The 25,959-nt window shown below is 36.0% G+C and overlaps 1 protein-coding gene across 1 annotated transcript in view; it reads left to right on the top strand.

Moving 5' to 3' along the window:
• TRUB1 (TruB pseudouridine synthase family member 1) overlaps positions 1-23,644 on the top strand; it is a 40,873-nt gene extending 17,229 nt beyond the window's left edge. Inside the window, exons 4-8 of the mRNA XM_080823331.1 lie at positions 5,121-5,202; positions 15,866-15,938; positions 17,620-17,759; positions 19,811-19,867; positions 20,622-23,644. Of these exons, the coding sequence (XP_080679457.1) occupies positions 5,121-5,202; positions 15,866-15,938; positions 17,620-17,759; positions 19,811-19,867; positions 20,622-20,881 (612 nt within the window). The 3' untranslated portion in view covers positions 20,882-23,644. The remainder of the gene's footprint in view (positions 1-5,120; positions 5,203-15,865; positions 15,939-17,619; positions 17,760-19,810; positions 19,868-20,621) is intronic.
• The last annotated feature ends 2,315 nt before the right edge of the window (positions 23,645-25,959 follow it).

The following is a 25,959-nucleotide window of genomic DNA, read 5'->3' as shown; positions in this document are numbered from 1 at the left end:
TAACTACATGTTCCATAAACACTGACGTTTATGTCATCTAAGCAAGTTCTTTTGGAAATCTTGAGTACAGTTAATTTCATTCTTTTTCATATCTATGATTTCTGGTAACCTAGGCAAAACATGGCACTCATCAGAAACAGGAAGTATCACCTGCCTGTTCTTTAGGGAGAAACAGTTTCTCTGGGCGTTAAAGTGAGAAAGAAATTTCTACCTGTGAGGGATATTGCAGGACAGACAGTGGTTCTCAAAAATCGTTTTACAACAGATAAAGAAGTGGATCTATATAAAATGTAACTTAGGTAAGATAATTCTGAGAGATGTTAGGCTAATGTGTCCCTTTGGCCTAACTTGTTCTAAATACCTAGAAGGCGGCAGTGGTTGCAATGTCCCTCTACCAGCTTCCCTAAATTATACTTTCTTTGAGCCAATCACTAAGCAGATATACTTAGAAGTAACAGACTATGATGAGATTTTGTAGTACTACCTTTATTAGCATCCTATATTGCTGAATAAAGTCAGTTACTTACATACGCTTTAGAAACCACACGAGCAGGTGGAAGGGTTGATGTCCTATTATGAAATCACTCATGCCATATAAAGACTAGCATTTTCCAGATGTAAGGCTACTCCCCTATCTCTGTGGAGATAAACTGAAGTGGTACCTCTAGACAAACCCAGCATTTCTTCAGAAAGCAGCTTTGTATCCCTTCAGCAGTTGAACAAATATAATCATTGGGTATCCAAACTTTTCCACCCTGGATGTGTTCAAAAGACAGTAACCTTCCCTCAAGTATACAGTAGCATTTTGAGGTTAACCAGTCAATGGCTGCTCTGAAGTGTGACTTGAATATTGCTCCTGTGAAATATAAGCCGGCTCTCCAGGACTTGCGCATTTCTTTCGTTTTCTTCAGAGGCTAGTCCAATTTGTACTTTGTCTTTACACTCTATTAACATGCATACATTTCACAAGTACTATATTGAAAATTTGAAGGGCTTACACTTATGATCTATAAAGAGCTATTCCTTTTTTAATGAAGACATTTGAAGTTACATGTTCTTGGTTTGGTAGGTTTTTAAAAAAAAGTTCATCATCATAATATTCCTTTGTTTGTGAAACTTTGAATCACAAGCTTTCACATCAAACCTCAAAAAGCAATTGCCTACTTGAGAGGGAAATGATTATGTATACTTTCTGTAATATAAAAACATTTTCCTTTCTTCTGAAGAGTACAGAAGCCAATTTGCTCTTAAATCTGTCTAGCTAATATCTTGTTATGGGGTTCAGGGAACTTGAAGATGAGTAAAGTAGAAAGTAGGGTACTACTAGTAGCAGAGAGAAACCATGAATCCCACAGAGCACACAGTTCAGTGGAAACTTCTTTCAGAATTCCATAGGACTTCCATTTGTTTTGTTGCAGTCAATTTATGTTATAACGAATACCTTAACAGAATTCAGAATTATCAGGTATGCATCCTGTCTCTCTGTAGAATTTAGGGCAGTAAATAGAAATACTTTAGACCCCATAGGATAAAATGGTGATGTGTGTATACACATTCCCACGTCTTTTTTCTTCTTGGTGGTGAGGTTTTGTTTCTCTTGAGGGCTTGCCTGTCTGGCTGGATTTTTCTAAGTAGCTTGTGAACCATTGACTAGAATTAAGAGATTATTATCACTAGATGCCAAACAAGGGAACGCAAGAAAACAGCTATGATTTAGATCAGCAGTTGACGAAGTATGGTGCAGGGACTTCTGAGGCATTTTCAGGGGTCTATTGAAGTCAAAACTATTTTCATAGCTTTGCAATCTGATGAGCATGTTGTGGAGTTTTTCAGAGGTTGTCTGATTGATAGCATGCCTCTCATAGTTAATGGAATGTGTACATGCATATCAGTGTTTTAAACATTTTTGTGTTTTAATTTCTAACACAGTAAGTATCAACAGATAGAACTCATATAAAAAAAAATTGTGCCAGGGTTTCTAAATAACTTTCAAGTGTATATAGGGGTTTAAATCACAATGTTTGAGAATTGCTGATTTAGGTATTTTATTTCCCTTTTAAAAAAATGCAGCATGTATCCAGATTAAGTGTAAGCACAGAACCTGAAAGGATTTGAAACTTGGCAGATAGAATCTGGATGTCCCAAACTATGGTGAAATGTGAAGAATTTCACAGATAAGAACTTCTCCAACATGTGTATAATTCTATCAACAAATTTTTATTAAGTGGCTACCATGTTTCCATTTAGTAAGAAACACAATAGAACAGCAATGCAAAATCCAAGCTAACAGTTTGTAATTGGAGAAGATAAGGATCAATATATATCTTTGTATTTCTCACAAGCTCCTAGGAAAATAATTTGTACATTCACAGCCCTTAAGAAACATGATTGAATGAAAGCACATACAAATGAATGACTGAATGAATGAATGAATGAATACATGATGTGGGTTTGATATAGGCCTTTCTTCTATGTAAGAAACTTGTATTGAGCGCCTACTCTTAGCTTTGCTCCCAGGTAGGTGATTGGAAGTTGAGCAGAATTAATAGGGTGGCTTTGAAAGATGAACAGGGGGTAGGATTTGAGTCTTAGAAAAGAGAGGAAGCTCAAGGCTAGGGAAGTAGCTTGTGCAAGAACCCCTGGAGTCTGGAGACAAGAAGAGGAGAATGAATATTGCATACTTGAGAGCATGTTCCAAGATTAAAAGGTTCCTGGTTAAAACTTGTTACATGGAATAGCGCATTTTCAACATTTTCAAGGCATAGTATACATGATTGCAGGGTTTTTCTCATGCAATAAGATAGATAATTAAGGCAAAAATTAGAGCATTTTCTTGCTTTACTGTTTCTTATGGGAACTCATTGTATCTAGATAAGGTACTCTACCCACTGTTACTGTAAATCATTCTGTATCTTCTTCTTCTTCTTCTTTTTTTTTTTTAATAATAATGATGATAATAGTGTTGTTCAGTGGTGCTCACCATGGCCAGGTATTGTTCTCGGCTCTGCCCTCCCAAGGTACTATTATCATCTCCATCTTAAGGACAACAAGGCTCCAGCAGGAAAGACTTCCTTTTCCTACTTTACTCATGTGATGGAGTCAGGATTCAAACCTTTGAATTCAAACCTTTGAGTCCATGCTCTTCCCATTCACCCTGCTGTATGTACTTTTCTCCATGATTACGCTTAATCCAGGTCGATTGTTCCAAAATATGGAAGCAGGAGTGGAGCATCTCATCAATTAAGTGACGAGACTGAATGTTTAGTTACAAGAAACTAATTTTTATCAATAGTAATGGAGTTTTTTGGGAGACTTCTAAAATTTTAATTCCAGTAGAGTTCACATACAGTGTTCTATCAGTTTGGGGTGTACAGTATAGAGATTCAGCAATTCTGTATGTTACTCAGTGCTCATCACAAGTGTACTCTAAACCCCATCACCCGTTTCCCCCATCCCCCCACCCACCTTCCTTCTGGTTACTTTCCGTTTGTTCTCTCTAGTTAAAGGTCTGTTTCTTGGTTTGTCTCTTTTTTCCTTTGTTCATTTGTTTTTTCTTAAATTCCATGTATGAGTGAAATCATATGGTATATGTCTTTCTCTGACAATACTAATGAAATTTTTAAAAGTTAATTCAAATACATTGGAACATTACCTCCTGTAGTCCATTGTTTAGAAGAATTATTTTGAGGGGTGTCTGGGTTGCTCAGTTGGTTGAGTGTGTGACTATTGATTTCAGCTGAGGTCATAATTTCAGGGTCCTGGGATCAAGCCCCGTGTTGGGCTCTGCACTCAGCGTGGAACCTGCTGGAGAGTCTTTTTCCCTTTGTTCCTCCCCCTGCTCGTTCTTTCTTTCTCTCTCTTTCTAAATAAAAATCATAAACAAATTATTTTGAGCTATATAATAGAAGGTGATTTCATCAATGGGCACGTAAGCTGGTATAAAATGATTGTTTATGGGAATTTGAAGTTTTAATATTTTTCTCATTTTTGTCTCTGGTTCCTTCAATAGCCTAATAAGCTTGTCATTAATAAACTTAAGTTCCGGCAAAGTACTTTGAGCTTCCTCTTTAACAAATTGCCCACATAACTACAGATTATTTTCAGTGGGGATTATATTCCTTGCATTTTTCTCACTGTTTCATGAGATGTTCCCAGTAAAACTTGAATTTGACCAAAAGAGGGCAGTATAAAGAATATGTAATACACGGCATCTGCTTAGTCAGTTGAGCGTCGGACTCTTGATTTCAGCTCAGGTTGTGATCTTAGGGTCCTGAGACTGGGCCCCCACATCAAGCTCCACACTCAGCACTGGGGAATACGCTTCTCTCCCTTGGCCCTCTCCCCACTTGTGTGCTCTCTCTCTCAAATAAATAAATCTTTAAAAAAAAAAAATATGTAATACAAGTGTGCCCTGAGGTGAGAAGTAAAATAGGCCTCAGTTAACTATGAATGCTGTAATTCTTCACTTATGATTAAATGATCAGTTCTTAGAAGTGACTTTTTTCCTTTCAGAGAGCTCAAGAAGTAGCTGTTTCTCTTCATTAAGAAAACTCATGTAATATTAAGTATGCTACCCTTGCTGTACTAGTTTGGCCCATTTTCTACATATTTAGCTTTTGTTTATATATCTAATCAACTTACTGAGCTTGGTTTTAGTATTTCATATAAGAAATAGTAAACTGATTTTATTTTTAAATTAATTTTCATTATATGTGTGGCAAAATTGTTGAGTCTTGTGATGGCCACGTAGGGATTTATTGTACCATTCTCTCTACTCATAAGTATATTTGGAAATTTTTCCTTCAGAATCAAAACTGCCTAGTATAAAACTGGTTTTAGAAATACGTTTGTAATAACTGTGTTTATAAGCCATAATTGTCAATGAAGTCAGGCTTTTCCTTGTCATGTTGGCTGGTGTGGGAAGTTTGTGAATGCTCCTCAATTTATACAAGTGCTTCCCACATATCAAAAATTAACAAAACAACTGCAGTCTTATTTTTGCTTTTAATTTAGTGTCAAGTTGGTAGTATTGGTGAAATTCTGTATAAAACTTTAAGACATACATAACAATTTTTCTTTACCTTATGACGTGTTTTTCTCCCTTGCTTCTCTTCCTCTAGAGGTATATTGCCATTGGAGAACTGGGGAAAGCTACCGACACACTAGATTCTACTGGAAAAGTAACAGAAGAAAAACCTTATGGTATGATGTTCATCTAATGTGGTCACCTTTTTTAAGATTTAGAGAAAGTATCTGTGAATTCAGACTTTTAAAATAAATGTCTTACTGGATATTACCAGTGATTATTACAGTTATTAGTACATTTCCGTGGGTTAATAGGTTTTAAAGTTGTTCATCACATTTTTGCTTATTTCGTATGAGTTTGTTAATAAAGATTTATCATAATTGCCTCTTTTCCTGTAATCAATTTTTTTTTAACATTCAGAGTTCTTCCAGATAATTCTCTTGCCAAACAAACATTTATAGCTAAGAATTAGGGATTTTACCGGCGTCTGGTCATTGTTTATTGACCTACTTTTTTACAACTATTTCTTAGCTTTTGAAACATACCAGGTTTAGTACTTTACAACTAATCATCCTCTGCTTTTGGAGTATATTAAAAAATATGACAGAGGGAAAGCTGTTTCTTTAGAAGTAAAACAGAACTCACTGGGGCCCACCTTCATTTCCCTGCCATTCCTTCTTTTACTACTTTGAGTGAGGATAGATAAATGAAATGGTTTCCTAGCAACTCTCAGGGTGTGAGGCTCTTCCTAATACAGTGGTTGCCATTCTGTCTGGTTGGCTCACCTATGCTATTATGTCATCAATTGTGAATTATTTGTAGGCTTTCTGGTGGTGGTTGTTTTTTTTATTATTTGTTTGTTTGTTTTTGCCTGTGTTTAATGTTACCTCTTTTTAATTTAGCCAGTCCAGCATCTGGCTTTCCTGTTTTTGTGTTGAGCATCCTTCATATATATTATCTACCAACCTTCTTCTTGGCCTTGTTTGCTTCACGTGTCTTGTTAGCATTTATATGTAACTTAGTATTTTACTTGATTAATCAAACAACATAATCAAAAGATAAATCACTGATTTATGTTGAGTTAAAAAGAGATAGAGGTTGAATTATCTTTGAAATTATTGTTATTAGGAAATAATAGCAGACCCTCACTTCGTAGAAACCCAACCATAATTTTCAGCAGGAAGCTTTTAAGGGATTAAAGAGGCATAGGGCAATCGGAGGATGTCCGAGATTTCCAGAGTATACTAAAGTATATGCCAGTACCTACATAATCAGAAGAATGGTGAGGAAGTAAAATTGGTAAGACTTCTTGATGGGATGGGGTGGTAAGGGCATTGTCAACCATGATCTAGGTTTCTAGGTTTTAAAGTTGGTTACATGATGATGCAATTCATTGAGTAGGGGATACTTGAAGAAGACCAAGGTGATGAAAATACAGTTGACCCTTGAACAGGACAAGTTTGCCTTGTGTGGGTCCACTTATACATGGAGTCTTAAAATAAATGCAGTACAGTACTGTAAATGTGTTTTCCTTTTTTTTTTTTTTTTTTTTAAAGATTTTATTTAGAGCGAGGGTGCTTGTGAGCAGAGGGGAGGAGCAGAAGGAGAAAGAGAATCTCATGTAGCCTCCATGCTGGGTGTGGAGCCCCACACAGAGCTCGATCTCATGACTCTGAGATCATGACCTGAGGCGAAATCAAGAGTCGGTCGCTTAACCAACTGAGCCTCCCAAGTGCCCCTTCCTTGTGATTTTCTTAGTAACATCTTTATCTAGCTGACTTTATGCTAAGAATATTGTATATAATATATGTAATATATAAAACATGCGTTAGTCAGCTCTCTATGTTGTTGGGAAGGCTTTCAGTCAGCAGCAGGCTATTAGTTAAATTTGGGGGGAGTCAAAAGTTATACATGGATTTTTGACTTCATGGGGCTCCATGCCCCTTAACTCCTGTGTTGTTCAAGAGTCAACTGTACTTAAACATTCCCTTCCTGCCTGCCCTTAAGCATTTTGGAATTTTAAAAAACTCTATTTTGTATTGTGCAATTTGTAACCTTCCTTCCTTACTTTAAAGGAAATATACTTTGTTAAAATCATCTCATTATATGTTGAAATAAGTCATGGAGAAAGCAAGTAACTTTCTTCAGACTGGAAAGGGAGACTTCCCTATAGTTTCTTGAATAGTATTTATAGTCCCAGAAAATGAAAGCTCAGAGAATTTTGCTTATTGACTTGAGTTTTCTGGTGTGGTTTAAGTAAATTAGCAAATAGCTGTCATCGATTTAAGCTGCCAAAGCAGGTACCAAGGGGAAAATAAATAAGTATGAGACGTAACCTGTGTCCTTAAGGAGCTTCTGTTTAATGAAAAACTAGGACCTATGTTCTCAACCCTCTGAGACTCAGTACTGAGACCTATAACCAATATTTTATAATGCCTTCCTTACTCTCTTGAACTAAAATTCAGAGATACTCTCCCCTACCTACATGTTAGGAAAGAAGTCAATATAATACAATAAACAGAATATAAAGAAGAAATAAAAGTAATTTATAATAAGTTAGGTATATTGCTATGTAAATGCACAGCTATTACTGCACTAAGAGTTGTAATGAACTAGTCAGGTGTTGACACAAATGTGAATGCCATAAGTATAAAGGAAGACTGATACAGGTATATTGTATTGATGACTCAGTAATGGAAAATTCAGTATATGAAAAACAGTACGAAAAATACTTCGTGTTTAAGTGGAAAACAGACTTAGATTCTAGCCTCAGGTGATTATAAACAGGCTTTCACCCACATAAGTGTCTGGCAGACATCCAGAAGTTATGTGGTGCACAGAACACTGGATCGTGCTGTCCCATCTGCATATTGTAGCACATCCAGCATTCCTGGTCCTCAGCTATGAAATGCTGCTGATGCTGCCGCCCCACCCGATCACTGTAACAATAAAAAAAAAAAAAAGCAGTTCTTAATTGACCCATTGAGGACAACTGACATAGGGGGATGGCAACTAAGGCGGGATGCAGTAAATGGCAACTGGCTGCTTTTCAGTCATTTTTGTTCTATCTGGACAAACACTGTTTTTAACCATTGTTTCAGATACCTGAAAGCTTAGAAGAATAAGAAGACAAGTCTGACTCAGTAGACTGAAAACTCAAACCATAGTAATAAGACCCTTCCTTTTATTCTCTTTCATGGAACCTTCCTTTATCCCTAAATAGCTTTTCACCATTTATAAATACACATTTGCATGTTAATCCCTAAGCTCTGCGGCTGAGACCATGTCTCTTTCGGTTCTCACTATATCCTTGGTGTCCAGGACCATGTGTGGCGTCTAGAGTAAAGCACAGAGCATGACTACGTAAGCAGGCAGTAGATAAGCATGGCAGAGAAGACTGCAGCTAAGTCACACAAAAGGCAAATTTTCTTCCTACCTTCTGCGGCTCTTTCCTCACCCACGTCTGGGTGTTAAGTCTCAGGCACGGTTGCTGGCGTCTCTGAGGGCACTTGGCTTTGTTGTGCTCATCTGCCCTTCGCTGAGCTCAGGACACGAGGGCCGTGGTGGCGTCCCAGGCTGTCTCAGATGTGGGCCAAGCTTCTGGGAAGGCCGGACTGCTTCTGTGATAAGAATAGGTTTTTCTATCTCTCTTGTGGCTTTTTTATTGGGAGGCCAGAAATGTGAAAGGAAAGTGGTATCTCGTGCTAATCCTCTGCTCTAAACCCTGCAACTCCCTGATCCCAAGATAGGATTTAGCAAGGTCTTCTCGAGTGGATGTAGCTGATCTGTCTAATGGGAAAGGCTCCTCTTGGACTGTGCTTTGGTTGCCCACACTTCTCGGAGGAACCTGATGAGTTGAATTGGGTCTCAGATTGTGATTTAAACAAATAGGGCACACACTCTAGTAGGGCTGCTGTGTACCTCGGCATCAGTCATCTTACGGTGCCTTTCGTTTGTGTTTAAACCTTTTTATGATGAAGTGTTACACAAATGAAGACAAGTGAATGAAGCTTAAATTTACAGCTCAGTGAACTATCACAAAGCAAACCTCCCTACAGCTACCAGTCTAGTCATCAAATAGAAAATTCCTAGAGACGTCTTTCACGCCCCATTCCATATATAACATTCTCCTGTCGATACACATTTGGGCTGACCCTGGTTTGAGGCTTCATGAATAAAGCTGCTGTGTGTGTTTTGTACCTGTTTTTTGGGAGACAGATGTACTCATTTCTCTTGGATATACCCCCAGGTGCAATTGCTGGGTCACAGGGTAATCCTGCTGTACTGGGAATTGTCAGGTTTTCAAAGTAATTGTATAACTGCGTTTTTACCACCAGTAAATGACTTTCCTTTGCTTGGACAACACATTGTATTAACAGTGTTAATAATGTTGGCCGTTCTGATGTGTGTAGTGGTATTTCATTGTGATTCTCATTTGATTACTAATGAGATTTAGCACTTTATCATATGTGCTTTGGCTTCTTAGTCATATTCTTTTCTATATTGTCCAGGTCTCTCGCCTCTTTTGTTTTTGTTTTTTTCTTTCTGTATTGAGTTGCCTTTTTAAAAATAATGATTTGTACAAGATCTTTGTATACTGTGGGTATATGCTCTTTTGTTATATGTCTTATGGATATTTTCTCCTCTGTGGCCTATCTTTTACCTCTCTTTAACCCACTGAGCCACCCAGGCACCCCTATCTTTTCTCTTAATTGTGTCTTGGAAAATAGAACTTTTTAGTTTTAATTCAGTCCACTTTATCAAGTCTTTTCCATTGTTTTGGTCCAGTTGTTTTGGTGTCTAGTTAAAAAATATGGGGCGCCTGGGTGGCTCAGTGGTTTAAGCCTCTGCCTTCGGCTCAGGTCATGATCTCAGGGTCCTGGGATCGAGCCCCGCATCAGGCTCTCTGCTCAGCAGGGAGCCTGCCCCTTTTTCTCTGCCTGCCTCTCTGCCTACTTGTGATCTCTCACTCTGTGTCAAATAAATAAATAAAAATCTTTAAATAAAATAATTTCCTACCCCAAAAGTATGAAGATATTTTCCTATAGTCTAGAAGTTTTAGTGCTTTGCCTTTCACATTACATCTGCAATCCATCTTTTTTTCTACCCCCGCCCTGTATGGGTATCCTGTACGACCCAGCACTTTTCCCTGTTGCATTGTCTCCTTGGTCACGAATCAAGCACCTTACAGATACGGGTTTGTTTGGAATTTATTTTGTCACACTGGTCTCTCTGTTCTTATGGTAACACCGAACACCAAACTATCTTAATTGCTATAGTTTTAGAACAGATCTTGGTATCTGAAAGAGCAAGTCTTTCTGTATTTTAAAGATTTTCTCTATTGGTTTTTTATAGCTTTCTTGTCAGAGTAAGGAAGTTGCTTTCTGTACCTAATTTACTGCTTTTTTGTTACTTTGTTTGTTTTAAATAAGCTTTACCCCCAACGTGTGGCCTGAACTCAAAACCCTGAGATCAAGAGTCATGTTCTCTACTGACTAAGCCAGCGGGGCACTCCCAACTGTTGTATTTTTTAAAAAATCATTAATAGACATTGAATTTTATCAAATACTTTTTCTGTATCTGTTGATTTTTCTCCTTATTCACATATTAAACTAACTTTACATTTCTAGAATAAGCCCAAATTGATCACAGTATGTTATCCTTTATATAAATTGTTGGATTTAGTTTGTCAATATTTAATGTAGGATTTTTGCATCTTTGTCTCTGAGTGAAGATTACCCTCTATTTTTCTTCCTATTAATGTCCTTGACTGGTTTTGATATCAAAGTTATGCTGACTTCATAAAATGGGATGGCAAGTATTCTCATCTCTTTTTTTATTATCTAGAATTTGTGTAGATTGGCATTATTTCTTTTTCTAACACTTGGTAGAATTTACTGGTAGACATCTTGAGTTTTCTTTGTTAGGAAGGCTTTTGGTAATGGATTGGCCTTCTTTATTAAATATCAAACAATAGTTTTTATTTCTTGTGTCATTTTAGGTAATTTTTACCCTAGGAATTGGTTCATCTAAATTTTCAAACTTATTAGTATAAAGTTGTTTATACTATTCCTTTATGACCTTTCTTTTTATTTCGAAATAACATCAAACCTATTTTTGTAGTTTTCAGTATGTAGATCTTTCACGTCTTTTGTATGTGAAATCCCTAAGTCCTTCGTATTTTTTGCTTCTATTATAAATTGAATTTTAAAAATTTCAGTTTCTAATAATTCATTCCTAGTATAGAGAAAAGGAGTTAACTTTTCAAATTGGTCTTATGTCTTTCAGCTTTGCTAGACTCACTAATTTGAGTCACTTTTGTGTAGATTCCTTGTTAGGGGGACACCTAAAGTAGACATTTTTCCGGGTCTACATGAGCCCTATTTCTCAGACTTGGCTTCTCTGAGATCTCAGTCAAATGCCCTGGGTATTCAGCCAAGTTTCTTCATTCTGGATGGTTCTAAGAGCCCACCTTGTAAGAGCTTTGATAGTGATTCTTTGGTTAATTTTGTGGCAACTCACTGTATTATGTGCAGCTTGGAATGTAGTCAGTATCTAGTGGACCCCTATAGACATCTCTTTCTCTGTGTGGTTCTCTCAAATTCCAGCTGCTGCTTATTCCCCAAGCTCTTGATTTTTATTCAGTGAGATTGCTAAATTCCTTGGTTTTTGTCTTCTTGAAGGGAAGAATTCTGTTGAGAGACTTGAGGGAGAATTAAAGCAGCAAAGGTTTTATTTAGCAAAGGGGAAGTATACTGCAGAAATGTAGCAAAAAGGGTTGCTCTGAGGGAGATAGTCTGGTCTCTGGGTGGAGACTAGGGGGGTCCACCACCCTCTTTCCTCCCCCACTGCTCATGTCTGTCTGTCTCCCTACTCTAGCAGGATCACAGTGCTCTTACTCCCCTCCTTGCACCATGGCTCAGAAAGCATCTCCAAGTGAAAGAAGTGAACCTCAGAAGGGCCCTGCCTGTTTCTTTCCCTTCTCTTAGGGATTATAGTCTTTGCTGTCTGTTGTCTAATGTTCGAAAACAGTTGTGTATTATATATTTTTTCCAGTTAAATAGCTGCTTATAGTGGTAATGCTTGTCTGGTACCATTTACTCTACCATGGTTGAATATTGCTTTTAACTCCATGGTTCATTTAAGTACCAGCTATCACGATATAAGTAGAGTCAACACATTTTAAGCAAATAATAATGTGTGACGTGATCTTGCATATATTAATTTTATGAGAATGACTTTTTGAAGTTAATTTCAAATGAATACTGGCACACTGATGAATTATTAGTCCCTAAGAAAAGAATACTTACCCAAGTCCTATGACATTTTTATCATACCCATCTTCTTTTATCAAATATAATTTTTTTATTTTTATTGGATATAATCGCTTTAGAGATTTTATTCTCCATTTCTTTTAAATCCTTTGTAGGTAAAATCTGTATTTTTTTTTAAGATTATTTATCTATTGAGAGAGAAAGAAAACACAAGTGTGGGGAGGGCCACAGGGAGAGAGAATCTAGACAGGCTCCTCACTGAGCATAGGATAGGGCGCAATATGGAGCTTGATCTCACAACCGTGAGATCATGACCTGAGTCAAGACCAAGAGTTGGGCGCTTAACCGACTGAGCTCACCCAGGTGTGCCTTGAGTCTTTATTCTTTTTATTAATTATTATTTGGATTGTACTAATACCAGTTTTAGAGATAGCCAGCATGTTTCACACATACTCATATAGTGAATATAATAATCATATGTTAAAAAATAATCATGTTTTATTCTATTGTATCATATTCACTTTTATTGCAAAACAACTTGCTGCATAGGCTTTCTGTATGGTGATTCAAACATCGGATGAATGATTGGCCTCGGTGACTTTTAAATGCCCTTTGACTTTGACATTCTGCCACTGCTCAGCTAATTCAGCAGGAATGTCTTGAGTGCCGCCATAATTGTGTACATTACATAAGAAGAACTGCCTTTGCTTTTAAGGAGCTTAGAGTTTCATTGGCAAGATAATACCTGCATACATATAGTAGGTAATAATTAAAAATTGAGTATGATTGAGACACCTGGGTGGCTCAGTTTGTTAAGCGTCTGTCTTCTGCTCAAGTCATGATCCCAGAGTCCTAGGATCAAGTCCCACTTCAAGTTCCCTGCTGAGCAGGGAGCCTGCTTCTCCCTCTGCCAGCTGCTTGCTCTCTCTCTCTCTCTCTCTAACAAATAAATAAACAAAATCTTTAATAAAAAAAATTGCATATGAATAATTGCAGAATGAACAGCACAAACCAGAAATGCCTGAGATGTTAAGTCAGAGAAGGAGATCTTGGCAGAAGTAGAATGACAAAGAGTACATCTTACCATCTTGTGTTGGGGAGTGTCAGTAAAGGAGAGCCACCCAAGCAGGAAAAGGAGTAGACGTTGGCAGGAATGTTAGTAAAGAGACCAGCCTAGCAGAAGTAGAAAGCGTTTGGTCTTGTTTTGAAAATGTATTGCTAAGTTACGAAGTTTTGCAGTGTTCTCAGCAATGACCTATTTTTAGCAGTGGTCCCCTTGGAGGTAGCTTTGGCTGTCTGATTTGGAAGTTTTGCATCACTAAGGTGCCACCAGTAATTGTTTTAATGTTGCAGTAGAGCGAAAATTTTTCTTGGAAAAAACTCATTATACCATGAGCTACATCTGTTTGAAAAACAGTATGAAGAGAACACCCATCTGAGATCTGTCTTCATAGACCACTAGATGTTGGAGAAATTCTCTTTGATTTCTGTAGATCTTCTCTGTTTGAGTCTAGTAGATTCTAGTCTTTTGTTTGTGTTTAACTTGAGGATCCAGGTCATACTGAGGTTGAGATTCTTGTGTTGATAGTAAAACCGGAATCCAGTATTCCATGCTGTCTTTTAATCTCTATTCTAGTTTCACAACGATAACTCAAAGCACATTATTTTTGAAAATATTTTTTAATAAAATCAAATGTAGCATGTATGTATTAGACTAAAAAGTTTGAATAAATTTCCTACAAAGTGAGAAAGAAGCTCTATAGGGGCACCTGGTGGCTTAGTCAGTCAAGCGTCTGCCCTCAGATTATGATCTCAGGGTCCTGGGATAGAGCCCCATGTCAGGGCTCTGCTCATTGGCGAGTCTGCCTTTCCCTTGCCCTCTGATCTTCCTCCCAACTTGTGCTGTCTGTCTCAAATAAATAAATAAAATCTTTAAAAAAAAAGTATAATTTTTTCCATTGACTGTAACCTAAACAAATTATAGATTCTATAATTATTGAGTATGAAATATATATATATAGTCATCTATATGTATGAAAATCCCAAATACTGAATTTCAGTGTTACAGTTTTCACTTGTTAAAATCATAGGACTGTACTTTAATATTATAGTAATAGTATTTTATAGTTAATATAGTTAATAGTCTGTTGGAAAGAGTATTAAATAGAAGCTGAAAATGTGACTAACAGACACTGAAAGCTTTATGTCTCCATTCAAATTTTCTAAAATCATTGTTTAAAAAATGCTTAGTAATCATATCTTTGCTATGTACATTCTTTTTTTGCACTGGCTTATTTTTAAAATCAGACTCCTGGGAGTGTTTGTTTAAAAGAACGGAGAAATTGTAAGCAGTGAAGGGACAGAAGGAGACAAGTAAATACAACTTTACTTGGGGACAGAATTGAATGTGAATGTGTCAGTCTTACGCCATACCACAGAGCAGTTTTGAAATCTAGCAGGTGAAATTTTTAATGTGGTTGATACTTAATAATCTTTTTTAATACTGCATTAAGTTGTTTATCATATTTGATGCCTGGAGAAACTTAAGCAACTTATATAAGATGTTATTTTTAAGTAATCCCTACACCCAAGGTGGGCTTGAACTCAACCCCAAGATCAAGAGTCACACGCTCCACCAACTGAGCTAGCCAGGCACAACCCCTTTAAAAAAATTTTTTTTAACTAAAAAGTTTAATTGATTTTTTAAAAGATTTATTATTATTATTTATTTGACAGAGATCACAAGTAGGCAGAGAAGCAGGCAGAGAGAGATTAGGAAGCAGGCTCCCCGCCAAGCAGAGAGCCCGACGCGGGACCCTGGGATCACGACCCTAGCCGAAGGCAGAGGCTTTAACCCACTGAGCCACCCAGGCGCCCCTAATTGATTTATTTTTTAATTGAAGTATAGCTGACATTCAATATTATGCTAGTTTCGGGTGGAAAACAGAGATTCACTGCTTACCGTCTGTCACCATACAAAGTTACCACAATATTATTGACTATATTCTCTATGCTGTACTTTTCATTCTCATAATTTACTTATTTTACAACTGGCAGCATGTACCTCTTAATCCTGATCACCTGTTTTGCCCATCACCACTTACCATGGTGAGCACTATGTAATGTATATTTTTCAGATCACCACGTTGTACACCTGAATTATACTTCAATTTAAGGAAAAAAAAAAGGACTTACCTGTATTTCTCTACTTACTTTCCGATCTCATTTTTTAATACAATACTATTTCTATAGCTAATGCAACATTTTCTCAGGTCTTCTAAAGGCTATAGTAAGAACCAACTAAATGTAACAAGGTGACTGGATCAGTTTTGGAGAAAATTTGGAGAAAAAATTGAAGCGAAAGAAATTTAGTCTTAATATTACACAATACAAGACTTTCTCCCCCTTTTATCTCATTAATATGTATTTTATTCATCTCAACAAGGTAGAATTTGGCATACAAATTCAATTTTTAATTGAATATTCAGAACTTTCAGTGCTGTGAAAACGGCATGTATATTTCTGTGGTTGTTATAGTATTCCATTTTTTATTCATTTTTGGCAGATAAAATAACACAAGAAGATATTGAAGGCATTCTACAGAAATTTACTGGGAATATAATGCAGGTACCTCCCCTGTAAGTTCAATTATTGAATTTGGATAAATGTTTAATTTTTATTTTTCAGTGTTTAATATCACTTTAATGAGAAAAAAAGGGGGGCTTCCTTTTATGTATAATGAGGCACCTTTTAATCTGACATAACATATGATCAAGTAAAGGTGAGCCTGATTTAGACAAGTTACAGAGCTTCCAGCACTCCCTGAGGTAGTGGAATGTGGTTTCCTCTGTCTCTGGATGTTGCCACAGCCTGACGTCGATGCTATTCCAGAGTTTATCGGTCTTTCTGATTCCATCTGTATACCTCAGGGCAGTTCTGGAGTGCAGAGATGCCGGTTTTCCCAGAGTTGCTGTGAAGGGACCAGTCCAGGCGAGTACTGGTGTCAGAGCTGTGATTCATCGTCCAGTTAGTACTTTTTTTCAGGGACCATTCTTTTAGGCCCAGAATCTCCTTCACAAATCTCTGCAACAGATGAAACAGATGAGAGTTACAATATATTAAAAGTATAAGAATAGGGTCACCTTGGGTGGCTCAGTGGGTTAAGTCTCTGCCTTTGGCTCAGGTCATGATCCCAGGGTCCTGAGATCGAGCCTCGCATTGGGCTCTCTGCTCAGTGGGGAGCCTGCTTCCTCCTCTCTCTCTCTCTCTCTCTCTCTGCCTGCCTCTCCACCTACTTGAGATCTCTGTCAAATAAATAAATAAAATCTTTTTAAAAAAAATAAAAGTATAAGAATATTGAGTACCACTTAGCCATATTTTTTGTGCACATTACCATTTCAAGCAAATCATGTGAATCATGTGTCTGGAGAAGTGACTGACAGTTCTTTTAGAATTTAATATTTTATTTATATATATTATTTATATATAAATATTAATTAATTAATTAATATGGTAGGCTCCGTGCCCAGAATGGAGCCCAATGTGGGCCTTGAACTCCACGACCCTGAGATCAAGACCTGAGCTGAATACTTAACTGACTGAGCCACCCAGGCATCCCTAGAATTTAGTATTTATGTTTTACTTTAATATCTTGATTTTTTTTCAGGAACACTGAAATATCTATAGGGAAATGTGTCTTCATAATTTTGCCTCAGATGAAGGTTTTAAAAATTTTGCAAGCTATGAATAAATGTTACTTTTTTGATCATTATTGTTAACATGCACATTTATATCTATTTATAAGAGCAGTTTTAGAAATTTTTCTCTGTTGATTATTCCAAGTATTTTATGATCTAATAAAATTTTATCACACAAAGCTTAAGATCTATTAAGTAGATTTGTATTTTAGAAATATTTTATTAAATCTTATGTGAAAATGAATATTATTGTAGTGGAAGTTGTTTAAAGGAAATACAGTGGAGGCTACTGTGACCAGAGTCCTTGTGCCCTTAACCCAGAGCCAGGACCAGTGAACACATGAACAGACCATCTCCAGAGAGAAGGTTAAAGTGTAAAATTGACAATACTGTTCATTGGGAGCAGATTGAGCATTAGCTTTAAAGCTATTTAGGAACTCCATCTCTGGCGCCATCATGGAGTAGATTAGAAGAAAAAAATAATTCATGTCTTAGAAAGATTCAATTTAAGGGCTTCTGGTCCTCCTTTCTTTCCATGCTGTAATGTGGAGTTATTCTCTGTCATTCTTTCTTAATCTTTTCTCTCTCCTTCACTCCCTCTCTTCCTCTCTTATCTTGCAAGCTATTCTGCATTAAAGAAAGATGGACAGAGACTTTCAACCTTAATGAAGAGAGGCGAAGTAGTAGAAGCAAAACCCGCCAGGCCTGTTACCGTGTACAGTCTCTCCCTTCAAAAATTCCAGCCACCATTTTTCACATTAGGTAAGGTGGGAAATTTGAAATTATTTGTAGTTACATGTACCTTTATTCTGCATTTGGCTACTTTTGGGTAATTTACTTTAATTTAATTTTGGATAATTTAATCCTAGGATATTGGAGATTTTTTAAATTTGAATTTAAATAAGGTTAGGATTTATTAATACCTTTCTATTTAATGAAAAAACTGATAGCTACATGGAAGTTTAGAAATACTTTTCTAAATAGGCTGAGTTTTTATATATCATACTATCTTCTGAAGTTGGAAGTAACATACCTTTGATCTCTAATGGCAAAGAGTAGATAAGGGGTATATGCTTTCAAAAATTTATATTTTGTGTTTTATTATCTTATGGATGCTTGTTCCCCCATTTTGGCTAGTACCTGGTAGTTTACATCAGTTTTAAAATTTAAATTGCCCCTTTAAAACAAAGCATTTTCAGTTTTTGGACAAGAAATTCTAAGAGCGGAGTGACTATTTCTTCCCTTTCTATGTTACCTGCAAGTTACTGCTAAAGATCCTGACAATATGGAAATAATGGGTAAGACAAAAATGTATTCATGGACATGCAGTAAACTTTAATTCAGGTTATTAATTTGAATTTATCTATAAATCTATATTTGAAATAAATTTAAAAACCAAAAAGTTTGTTTCTATGGTTTGGAAATTTTATGATCTCCTAGTTGCAGAAAGTAGTAGCTGAAGTCATGAACATGTATATGAACTGTGAAGAATTAAAAGCTGTGGTTTTTCTAAATTAGGCTTCCTTAAACTGATCCTGCTCTTAATTTCACAATGCCTACTAAATAGAATTCCCTTTAGAAATAATTTCCTAAAACTTTTTTTCCCCTAACTTCTATTGCTTTGACATTCTACTTAATCTATATAAAGTTCCTATAGAATGTGGTCTTTGTACAGTCAAAAAATTAAGTCACTTCTTTCCTTTAGTGTCCTGACTCTAAAATCTTTAACAAATAATGAGAAAAATATACTAAAAAATATTTCATTCCATGAAAATGCAGCAGCTGTGTTGGCACAGTAGATATTATCTATGAAAGGAAGAGAAATTTGAATTTTTCCGATTGCATTTAAGTTGTAAATACCTATTTTTTCACTTGGAGGTTATGGTAGGCCCGAAAGAGCTATCTTTTCACCAAAGTCAAATACAGTGCAAGAATGTTTATATACCTGCTTTGATCCCAGTGGTCATTTTTTATCTCATCCATGGCCCCCAGCCTTGAGCTGATGGGGGAAAAAAAGAATTAAAATCTCCAGGTAGTGAGTTCTGGTTAATTCCCTCAAGTGGCTTTTTTTGTATGATAAGACTATAAGCAGCAGGAGTATAGTTCTTTTGTGTGGAAATTCAGGATATCTTGTGGATGAATAAAAATAATCCAGAGTCTTGCTCTTAACCAGTAAATGTGTAATATTCTGTGTGAAGATGTTTAGATATGCATTCATTCTGGAACATTGTGTAATTTTAGTTATTTTATGATTTCTTTAGGAATATTTCCAAGAGAACATTTAAATAGACTGAGCTCTCAATGTAGTGTATTTTCCCAAACATAATTACTGTCCCTGATAAGGGATTTTGTTTGATATATTTGTTGAGTGTGTAAATCTGAAAATATCATAAAAATCTACAGCTCTTGATAGCAAAGCTGAGATGTCCAACTATTTAAAACCAATTAAGTGAACAAGGTGTACAAATCTGAAAATATTTTTTATATGTACAGCTCATGATAGCAAAGCTGAGATTTCTAAACTATTTAAAACCTATTAAATGAACAAGGCTGTAGTATTAACGTTGGTGTGACTTGCCAGTTAATTTAAAATGTGTTCATGAGTTTCTGCTGTTTGCTTTCTCTACACTCTGACTTTTCAATCTCACAAACACATATGCTATTGGATGAATAATTTATGTTTCAGCACATAAATATTTTATCACTCGATTGTTTGCATAGTGCATTTTTACATTTGTTTAGGGGCATCATTTCTATGTAAAGTGGATTTCATAGGAGGTTAGCAATTTACCATGTCACTGTTAACATTCCAGATGTTGAATGTGGAGGAGGTTTTTATATCAGAAGCTTGGTCAGTGACATTGGCAAAGGTAAGCATAAAGATGAATTATGAATTATCATTTAGAGAGTAATATTCTTTTTTGATGGGAAGAGGGAATTTTCTGTTTTTCATATCTCTGAGTGCTGGCCTTAGGGAACTGTACTCTTGCTGCCTTCAGCTTCAGAAGCATTGAAGGTTTATGGCATACAATTATCAGCATCACCAGCTGCCATGAAATGCTTGTAATAGAAGAGAAAGAGAAAGAGAGGAGCAGGAAATGAAGATGGGGATAATCAGTGTAAGAACCAACATTATTTCAGATATATTTTAACGCAAAGGGATAAGATGAAAAGATTTATCCTTCTGAAAGGTACTTTCATTGATATAAGTAAAAAAATTTTTTAAAAACTGGAAGCCACAGTCTTGCAAACAGCTAGAAGGTTGCAATTCCAGCTCTGCCATTTGCTGGCAGCTGTGGCACTGGACAGGCCAGATTACGTCATCTGCAGATGAGAGTAATGGTTACCTCGTGGGCTTGCTTCATGGCTAAATAAGAAAAGTATGTGCCAGTTCCTCGTAGACTGTAAAGCAGTTTATAAGGTGAGTTACTAAATATTATTTTGCTACTTCATCATTTGTTAATCTCAAAGCTCTTGGTTCTTAGATTAGATTATTATAGTTTTACATGTGGGATGGTTTGGAGAGGTTTGAATCAAGATCTTCTGTCATTTGAACCTCATCATGACTATGAAATACTGAATCATTTCCCCTGTGGATTTTCTTTTCCCCTTTTGTTGCTGTAGAACTCTCTTCCTGTGCCAATGTCCTAGAGCTGACCCGAACCAAACAGGGACCATTTACACTAGAAGAGCATGCCCTTCCCGAAGACAGATGGACGATTGATGACATCGCACAGTCTCTGGAACATTGCTCATCACTTCTCCCAGCAGAGCTGGCACTTAAAAAATCAAAACCTGAGGAGTCTAATGAACAAGTTTTGAGCTGTGAATATATAACTCTGAGTGAGACAAAGGGAGAGGATGATGTAATTAAGACATATTAAGATTGGTTTGGGATTGTCATCGTTTCTTGGTTGACATTTGAATCCTGTGTACAGAATGACAAGCTACATGCAAAAGACAACTATTTCTACCCCCTACCCCCTACCCCCCTCCCCTGCATGATTTTTTTGTGTGTGAAGAAGAACGTCCATCATTTACAGTTTCTATCTGCTCATTATAAATAGGCTTGCAGTTCGTTGTTCAGTTCTTTGCTTTACTATGAAGTGTTCTTTTAGGATGTTATTATGTTGTTAGATTGGATCCAGGAAAATCAAATCTTCTGATTTTGGTCTTTCTTCAAAGTCTTTTCCCGGAAAAAGTTGAGCACATACTCTAATCAAAGAAAAAGGAAACTCGAGCTACGTGTTTCTTTGGTGTCACAAAGTGAATGTAAATTAGTGTTACTTTGACTTTATTTTGGCTTTGTAGTGGCTCTGTTGTATTGAATTCCTTATGTTTGAAAAGCCATTTAACTCATGTTTTGAAGTTTACAGTTATGGAGAACATTTATTTGATAAGGCTGTACTACCCTGGTAATAGGTATTATAGGTATGTTTGTTTAGATCTCAGAAACTAATAAACTTTTATAATAAATATTTGTAAATAGATGATTGCTGTTACCACTAACAGAATGTAAATAGGAGACTAAAGATTTAATTAGATTCACATCTACTATGAGTGCAAAGGACAGCCCTGTGGCTTATATTTTGGCAGCTGTATGATCTTTTCCTGATGATTTCATCAAGATAGTAAACCACCCTGTACCAGGTTATTAAGTAGCATAATTTTTTAAAAGTAAGCTAAAGAATGTGTCTTCAGTTTAGAATTTATTTTCTCTATTTTTTAGTATTTATACCTATACAGGGCATTAATCCCCATGACACTGGTTTTTGGTTTTTATTTTCTTTCTTTCTTTTTTTTTTTAGTTTGCTGTTTCAAATTACATTTGTAGATGTTGAGATAGCTGCTCTGAATTTCCAGTTACTCTCTTCTGCTCTAAATATTTTAAAAACAGTTATTCTCATTTTCTTTTTCTTTTTAAAGATCATATTCATTTATTTATTTGAGAGGGAGAGAGAGAGCTCAAGCACAAGACGGGGAAGACAGAGGGAGAAGCAGTCTCCCTGCTCATCCCCGATGTGATGCGGGGCTCCATCCCAGGACCCTGGGACCACGACCTGATCCGAAGGTAGATGCCCAACCAACTGAGCCACCTAGGCGCCTCTCAGACATTTCCTTCAGATAGCTTACTGAAAGTTCCAGGTCCGTTTTTAACATAATTTTGAAAACATAGTCATGTTATAAAATGGCAAATTTCATATATAATGAGTGCTTTATATTTTTGTTATGGGAAAGCAATATATTATGTGGCCAATCTTTAGAGATGTCCAAATCCTGTTTCAGATTCCTGATTCAGATAAATATAGTTTCTAAAGGAAGAATAGTTGGAAATTTCATAAATAGGAGTTTCTAGGTTTTTATGGAATGCTTTTCTTTTTAAAGTTGTCTCAACCGCTAACTCAAAAATTTAAACATGTAAACTAATGTGATTTTATTTGTAGTTAGTCTAATATAAATTCAATATAAAAAGTTATATGCTTCAGCAGAGCATTTTCATCATATTGGCAATTGGTATTTTATTTATTTATTTATTTTTTTAAGTAGGCTCCATGCTGGGAGCGGGGTAGGCTCCAATACGGGGCTTGAACTCACAACCATGAGATCAAGACCTGAGCTGAGGTCGAGAGTCGGACACTTCACTGACTGAGCCATCCAGGTACCCCGCAGCAATGTATTTCAAATGAAAATATTAAAACTAATTCTAAGTAGGTACAACACACAAAACTATAAGGAAAAGAGTTTGCTCTCCTGATGCAGTAATGTAAGATACCAAAACACACAAGGTTATAAGTTGAAAGTTTACAATTTTACTTATTCACATCTCGTGCCCTGCTGTCCATATCAGCCGCAGGTGGTGGTGTTGGCCTCCGGCCTGCTGGGACGGGGCGGCTTCCGGGATTTCTTTCCGCAGTGCCCACTAAGGTCAAATAGAGGAAAATTCCGGTTTTAGAGAACGATGGGGGTTTGTGTCCTCTTTCTCGACTTAAAAACTTGACATGTCATTCACTAGTGAAGAGTAGAGATTATATCTTTCTTTATATCGAAAATACTGAAGGAAGTTTTGCCAAATGGAAAAATGACCCACAGGTCCTCACCATCCTGATGCAGTGACCTCAGAGCTTTAATTTTGTATTCCTGTTTCCCTGGTTTTTTGTTGATGTGATCACAGTCTTGACACCTAGATTTTCTAATTGACTATTTTTTCATTTCATGATAATCAGACTCCATTTGTATTTAGTTTTTATTAATCATATTGCTTCGTGTTGAGTTTATTTAAGCCATTTCCTTATTGCTGAACACTTACTTTCAATTTTATTAGGATCAATTCCTGGGAATGGGATTATTAAGTGGAATAGTAAGAACAGTTTTATGGCTCTTAATATGTTTGCCTTATTACTTTCCCCATGAGTTACAACATTTTACAGTGGCACCATTTGAGTATAGCAGTTCATTAAAAGTTTACAGCTTTGGATAGGGGTTTTATATATATTGTTGCTAATTTAGTAAGTATAAAAGTTCAAAATTGCTCTTACTTGCTTTTTTGTGACGTTTTCGTATACTCTGTTCATTTTAGAAATAAATGTCTTAATGGTTTCTTTATACATTTGTATGAGTTACTTATGTAGTAAATACTTGGTAGAAGTATTTTCATGGCCTGTTGTCTTTTTAATTTTAATTTCATTTTTCATTTTTGCTATATTTGCTGATTAATTTTAGTAACTATTCCCCTTATATGGTTGTCAGATTTATGATATGAATAGTTAAATTTTTTTAACTTTAAAATATTCTTTAACTGTCATAAACAGCTGAAACTGATCAAGATGCTCTGAAAGGTTCAAGACTCATCGATAAATTTGTTTTCTTCTGAGAGTCTAGCATTTATGTACCCGCTGTTTTGTTTTTTTCATTATGTAGTTCTAGGCCTAAAGTTTAGTGATATGATAAAGTTGTTTTGCTTGTAAGTAAAAGGACTTCCTGAAAATGTTTCAACCTGGAACATTCCAAAGTACTTAATTTTTACACTTTAGATTTTTTTATTTCTGAAAAATATTTTGTCTTAGAAGTTATCAGAGGTGGTCCTAGGATCATTTTACTTATGATTTTAAAATTTTTGAACTTTAGAATAATACAGATTTTTTTTTAAAGATTTTATTTATTTGACAGACAGAGATCACAAGTAGGCATAGAGGCAGGCAGAGAGAAAGGAGGAAGCAGGCTCCCCGCTGAGCAGAGAGCCCGATGCGGGGCTTGATCCCAGGACCCTGGGATCATGACCTGAGCCCAAGGCAGAGGCTTTAACCCACTGAGCCACCCAGGCGCCCCTAGAATAATACAGATTTTACTCTCTGCTAATTCAAAATGATAAAATTTGAACAAGGGCTAAACTCACATTTTCCTATCCTGACTAAATCTTTTCTTCTTAAATACTTGAATTAATACAAGCTATTTATCCATCATCAGAAATGATTAATTTTGTAAAATAAAATAAAGAATACTTTATATCAGGTCTTCAGTACATTTTATACTCCTGACTAGTTTGAAATTTTTATCAGACTTACAGTGGGCACTTAGAGGTTCATTTCGATAGTGAGTTGTTCTATATCAAAGGAAGAAAGTAATTTGCCTTCTGTCATTGTGTATATAATAGACAAAATGTAATTCAAAAAGCACTCTAAAATGTTGAAAAATTTAAATAGGAGGCTATAATAGATAGTTTATGTATGGAAATCATTGTGATGGCCTTGTAGTCAAATCTGTAGAAGACTTGTCTTAAAACTATTTCTTTACACTATGTGTGGGCAGCCCTAGTCTGGCCTAATCATTAAGTATCATTCGTTAAATACTTATTATGTGGTGTTTGAATCAGTAATGCCTTCGTATTTTCAGTTTGAGTTAAATTCTGTGAACAGGCATATTTCGGATTGCTGTTGTAAATGGTGATACCAGCAGGAAAGTTAAAGTCAGAAATAACTATATCTTCTTATGCATGACTCTTAAAATATATTAAGATCACTTCTTTACCTATTATTAATCAGCTTTTTGATCCAGGCAAATCACTTCAATCTTTTGGGGCCTCCATTTTCTTATCTTTGAAACAAAGGGATGGACTTGTCTAAGAACTTCCCTTGCTCTGAAATAGTACGCTTCTGAGTCCAAAATAAATGTGTATTTATTCTGTTCAGAAACTCATTCCTTGTAACCTGAATTTTCATGTTGTTCATCAAATTCTCACCCTTCGTCTCTTTGAATATTGCATCTCTTCCATCCAGTTGTCAGATTAGATTATGTCTTGTCTTCTCATTTTGTTTTATGTATCTAATTACTCTTATATTTTCTATCTCTATCCCTCTGTGCTGGAGCTTGGGGGATTTCCTGGAATCTTTTCCAGATAATGAATTCCTTCTGCCATTTTGGTTTACTCTTTACCTATATATTCATTTTAATGGTTATTGTGTTTTTAGAAAAGTTCCAGAATACCACCTTTTTCCCAAAATGCCTCTTGTGTGTTATCTTGTTCTTTCATCAGATTTTAGTTTAAATATACATTTATGTTTAAATATAGTTTCAATATGTGGTTTTTTTTTTACTTTAACTGATAATATCTATCTGGTAAATTGCATATACCATAAATGTATAGACTGATGAATTTTCAAAAAGCAGACACATGTGTAACCAGCAACCAAATCAAGAAACAGGATGTTTCTAGTCCACCAAAAGCCCTCCAAAGTTCTCTTCCAGTCACTGCCACTGACCCTCACCCTACCACCAAGGATAATCACTGCTAACATAGCTTATTAATTTGTTTTCATGATTTATATAAACAGCGTGTAACATATACTCTTTGATGTCTGACTTCTTTTGCTCAAGATTAAATTTAGGAGATTCTGCCATCTTGTTGCCTCTGGTTGTAAGTTACTCATGCTCATTATTGTTCAGTATTCCATTATGTGAATATACC

Source organism: Martes martes (genome assembly GCF_963455335.1).
Source record: "Martes martes genome assembly, chromosome: 14".
In the NCBI taxonomy this organism is placed as follows: Eukaryota; Metazoa; Chordata; class Mammalia; order Carnivora; family Mustelidae; genus Martes; species Martes martes.
Note: the sequence above shows the minus strand (reverse complement) of the source record. Positions and strands in the feature narration are given on the sequence as shown.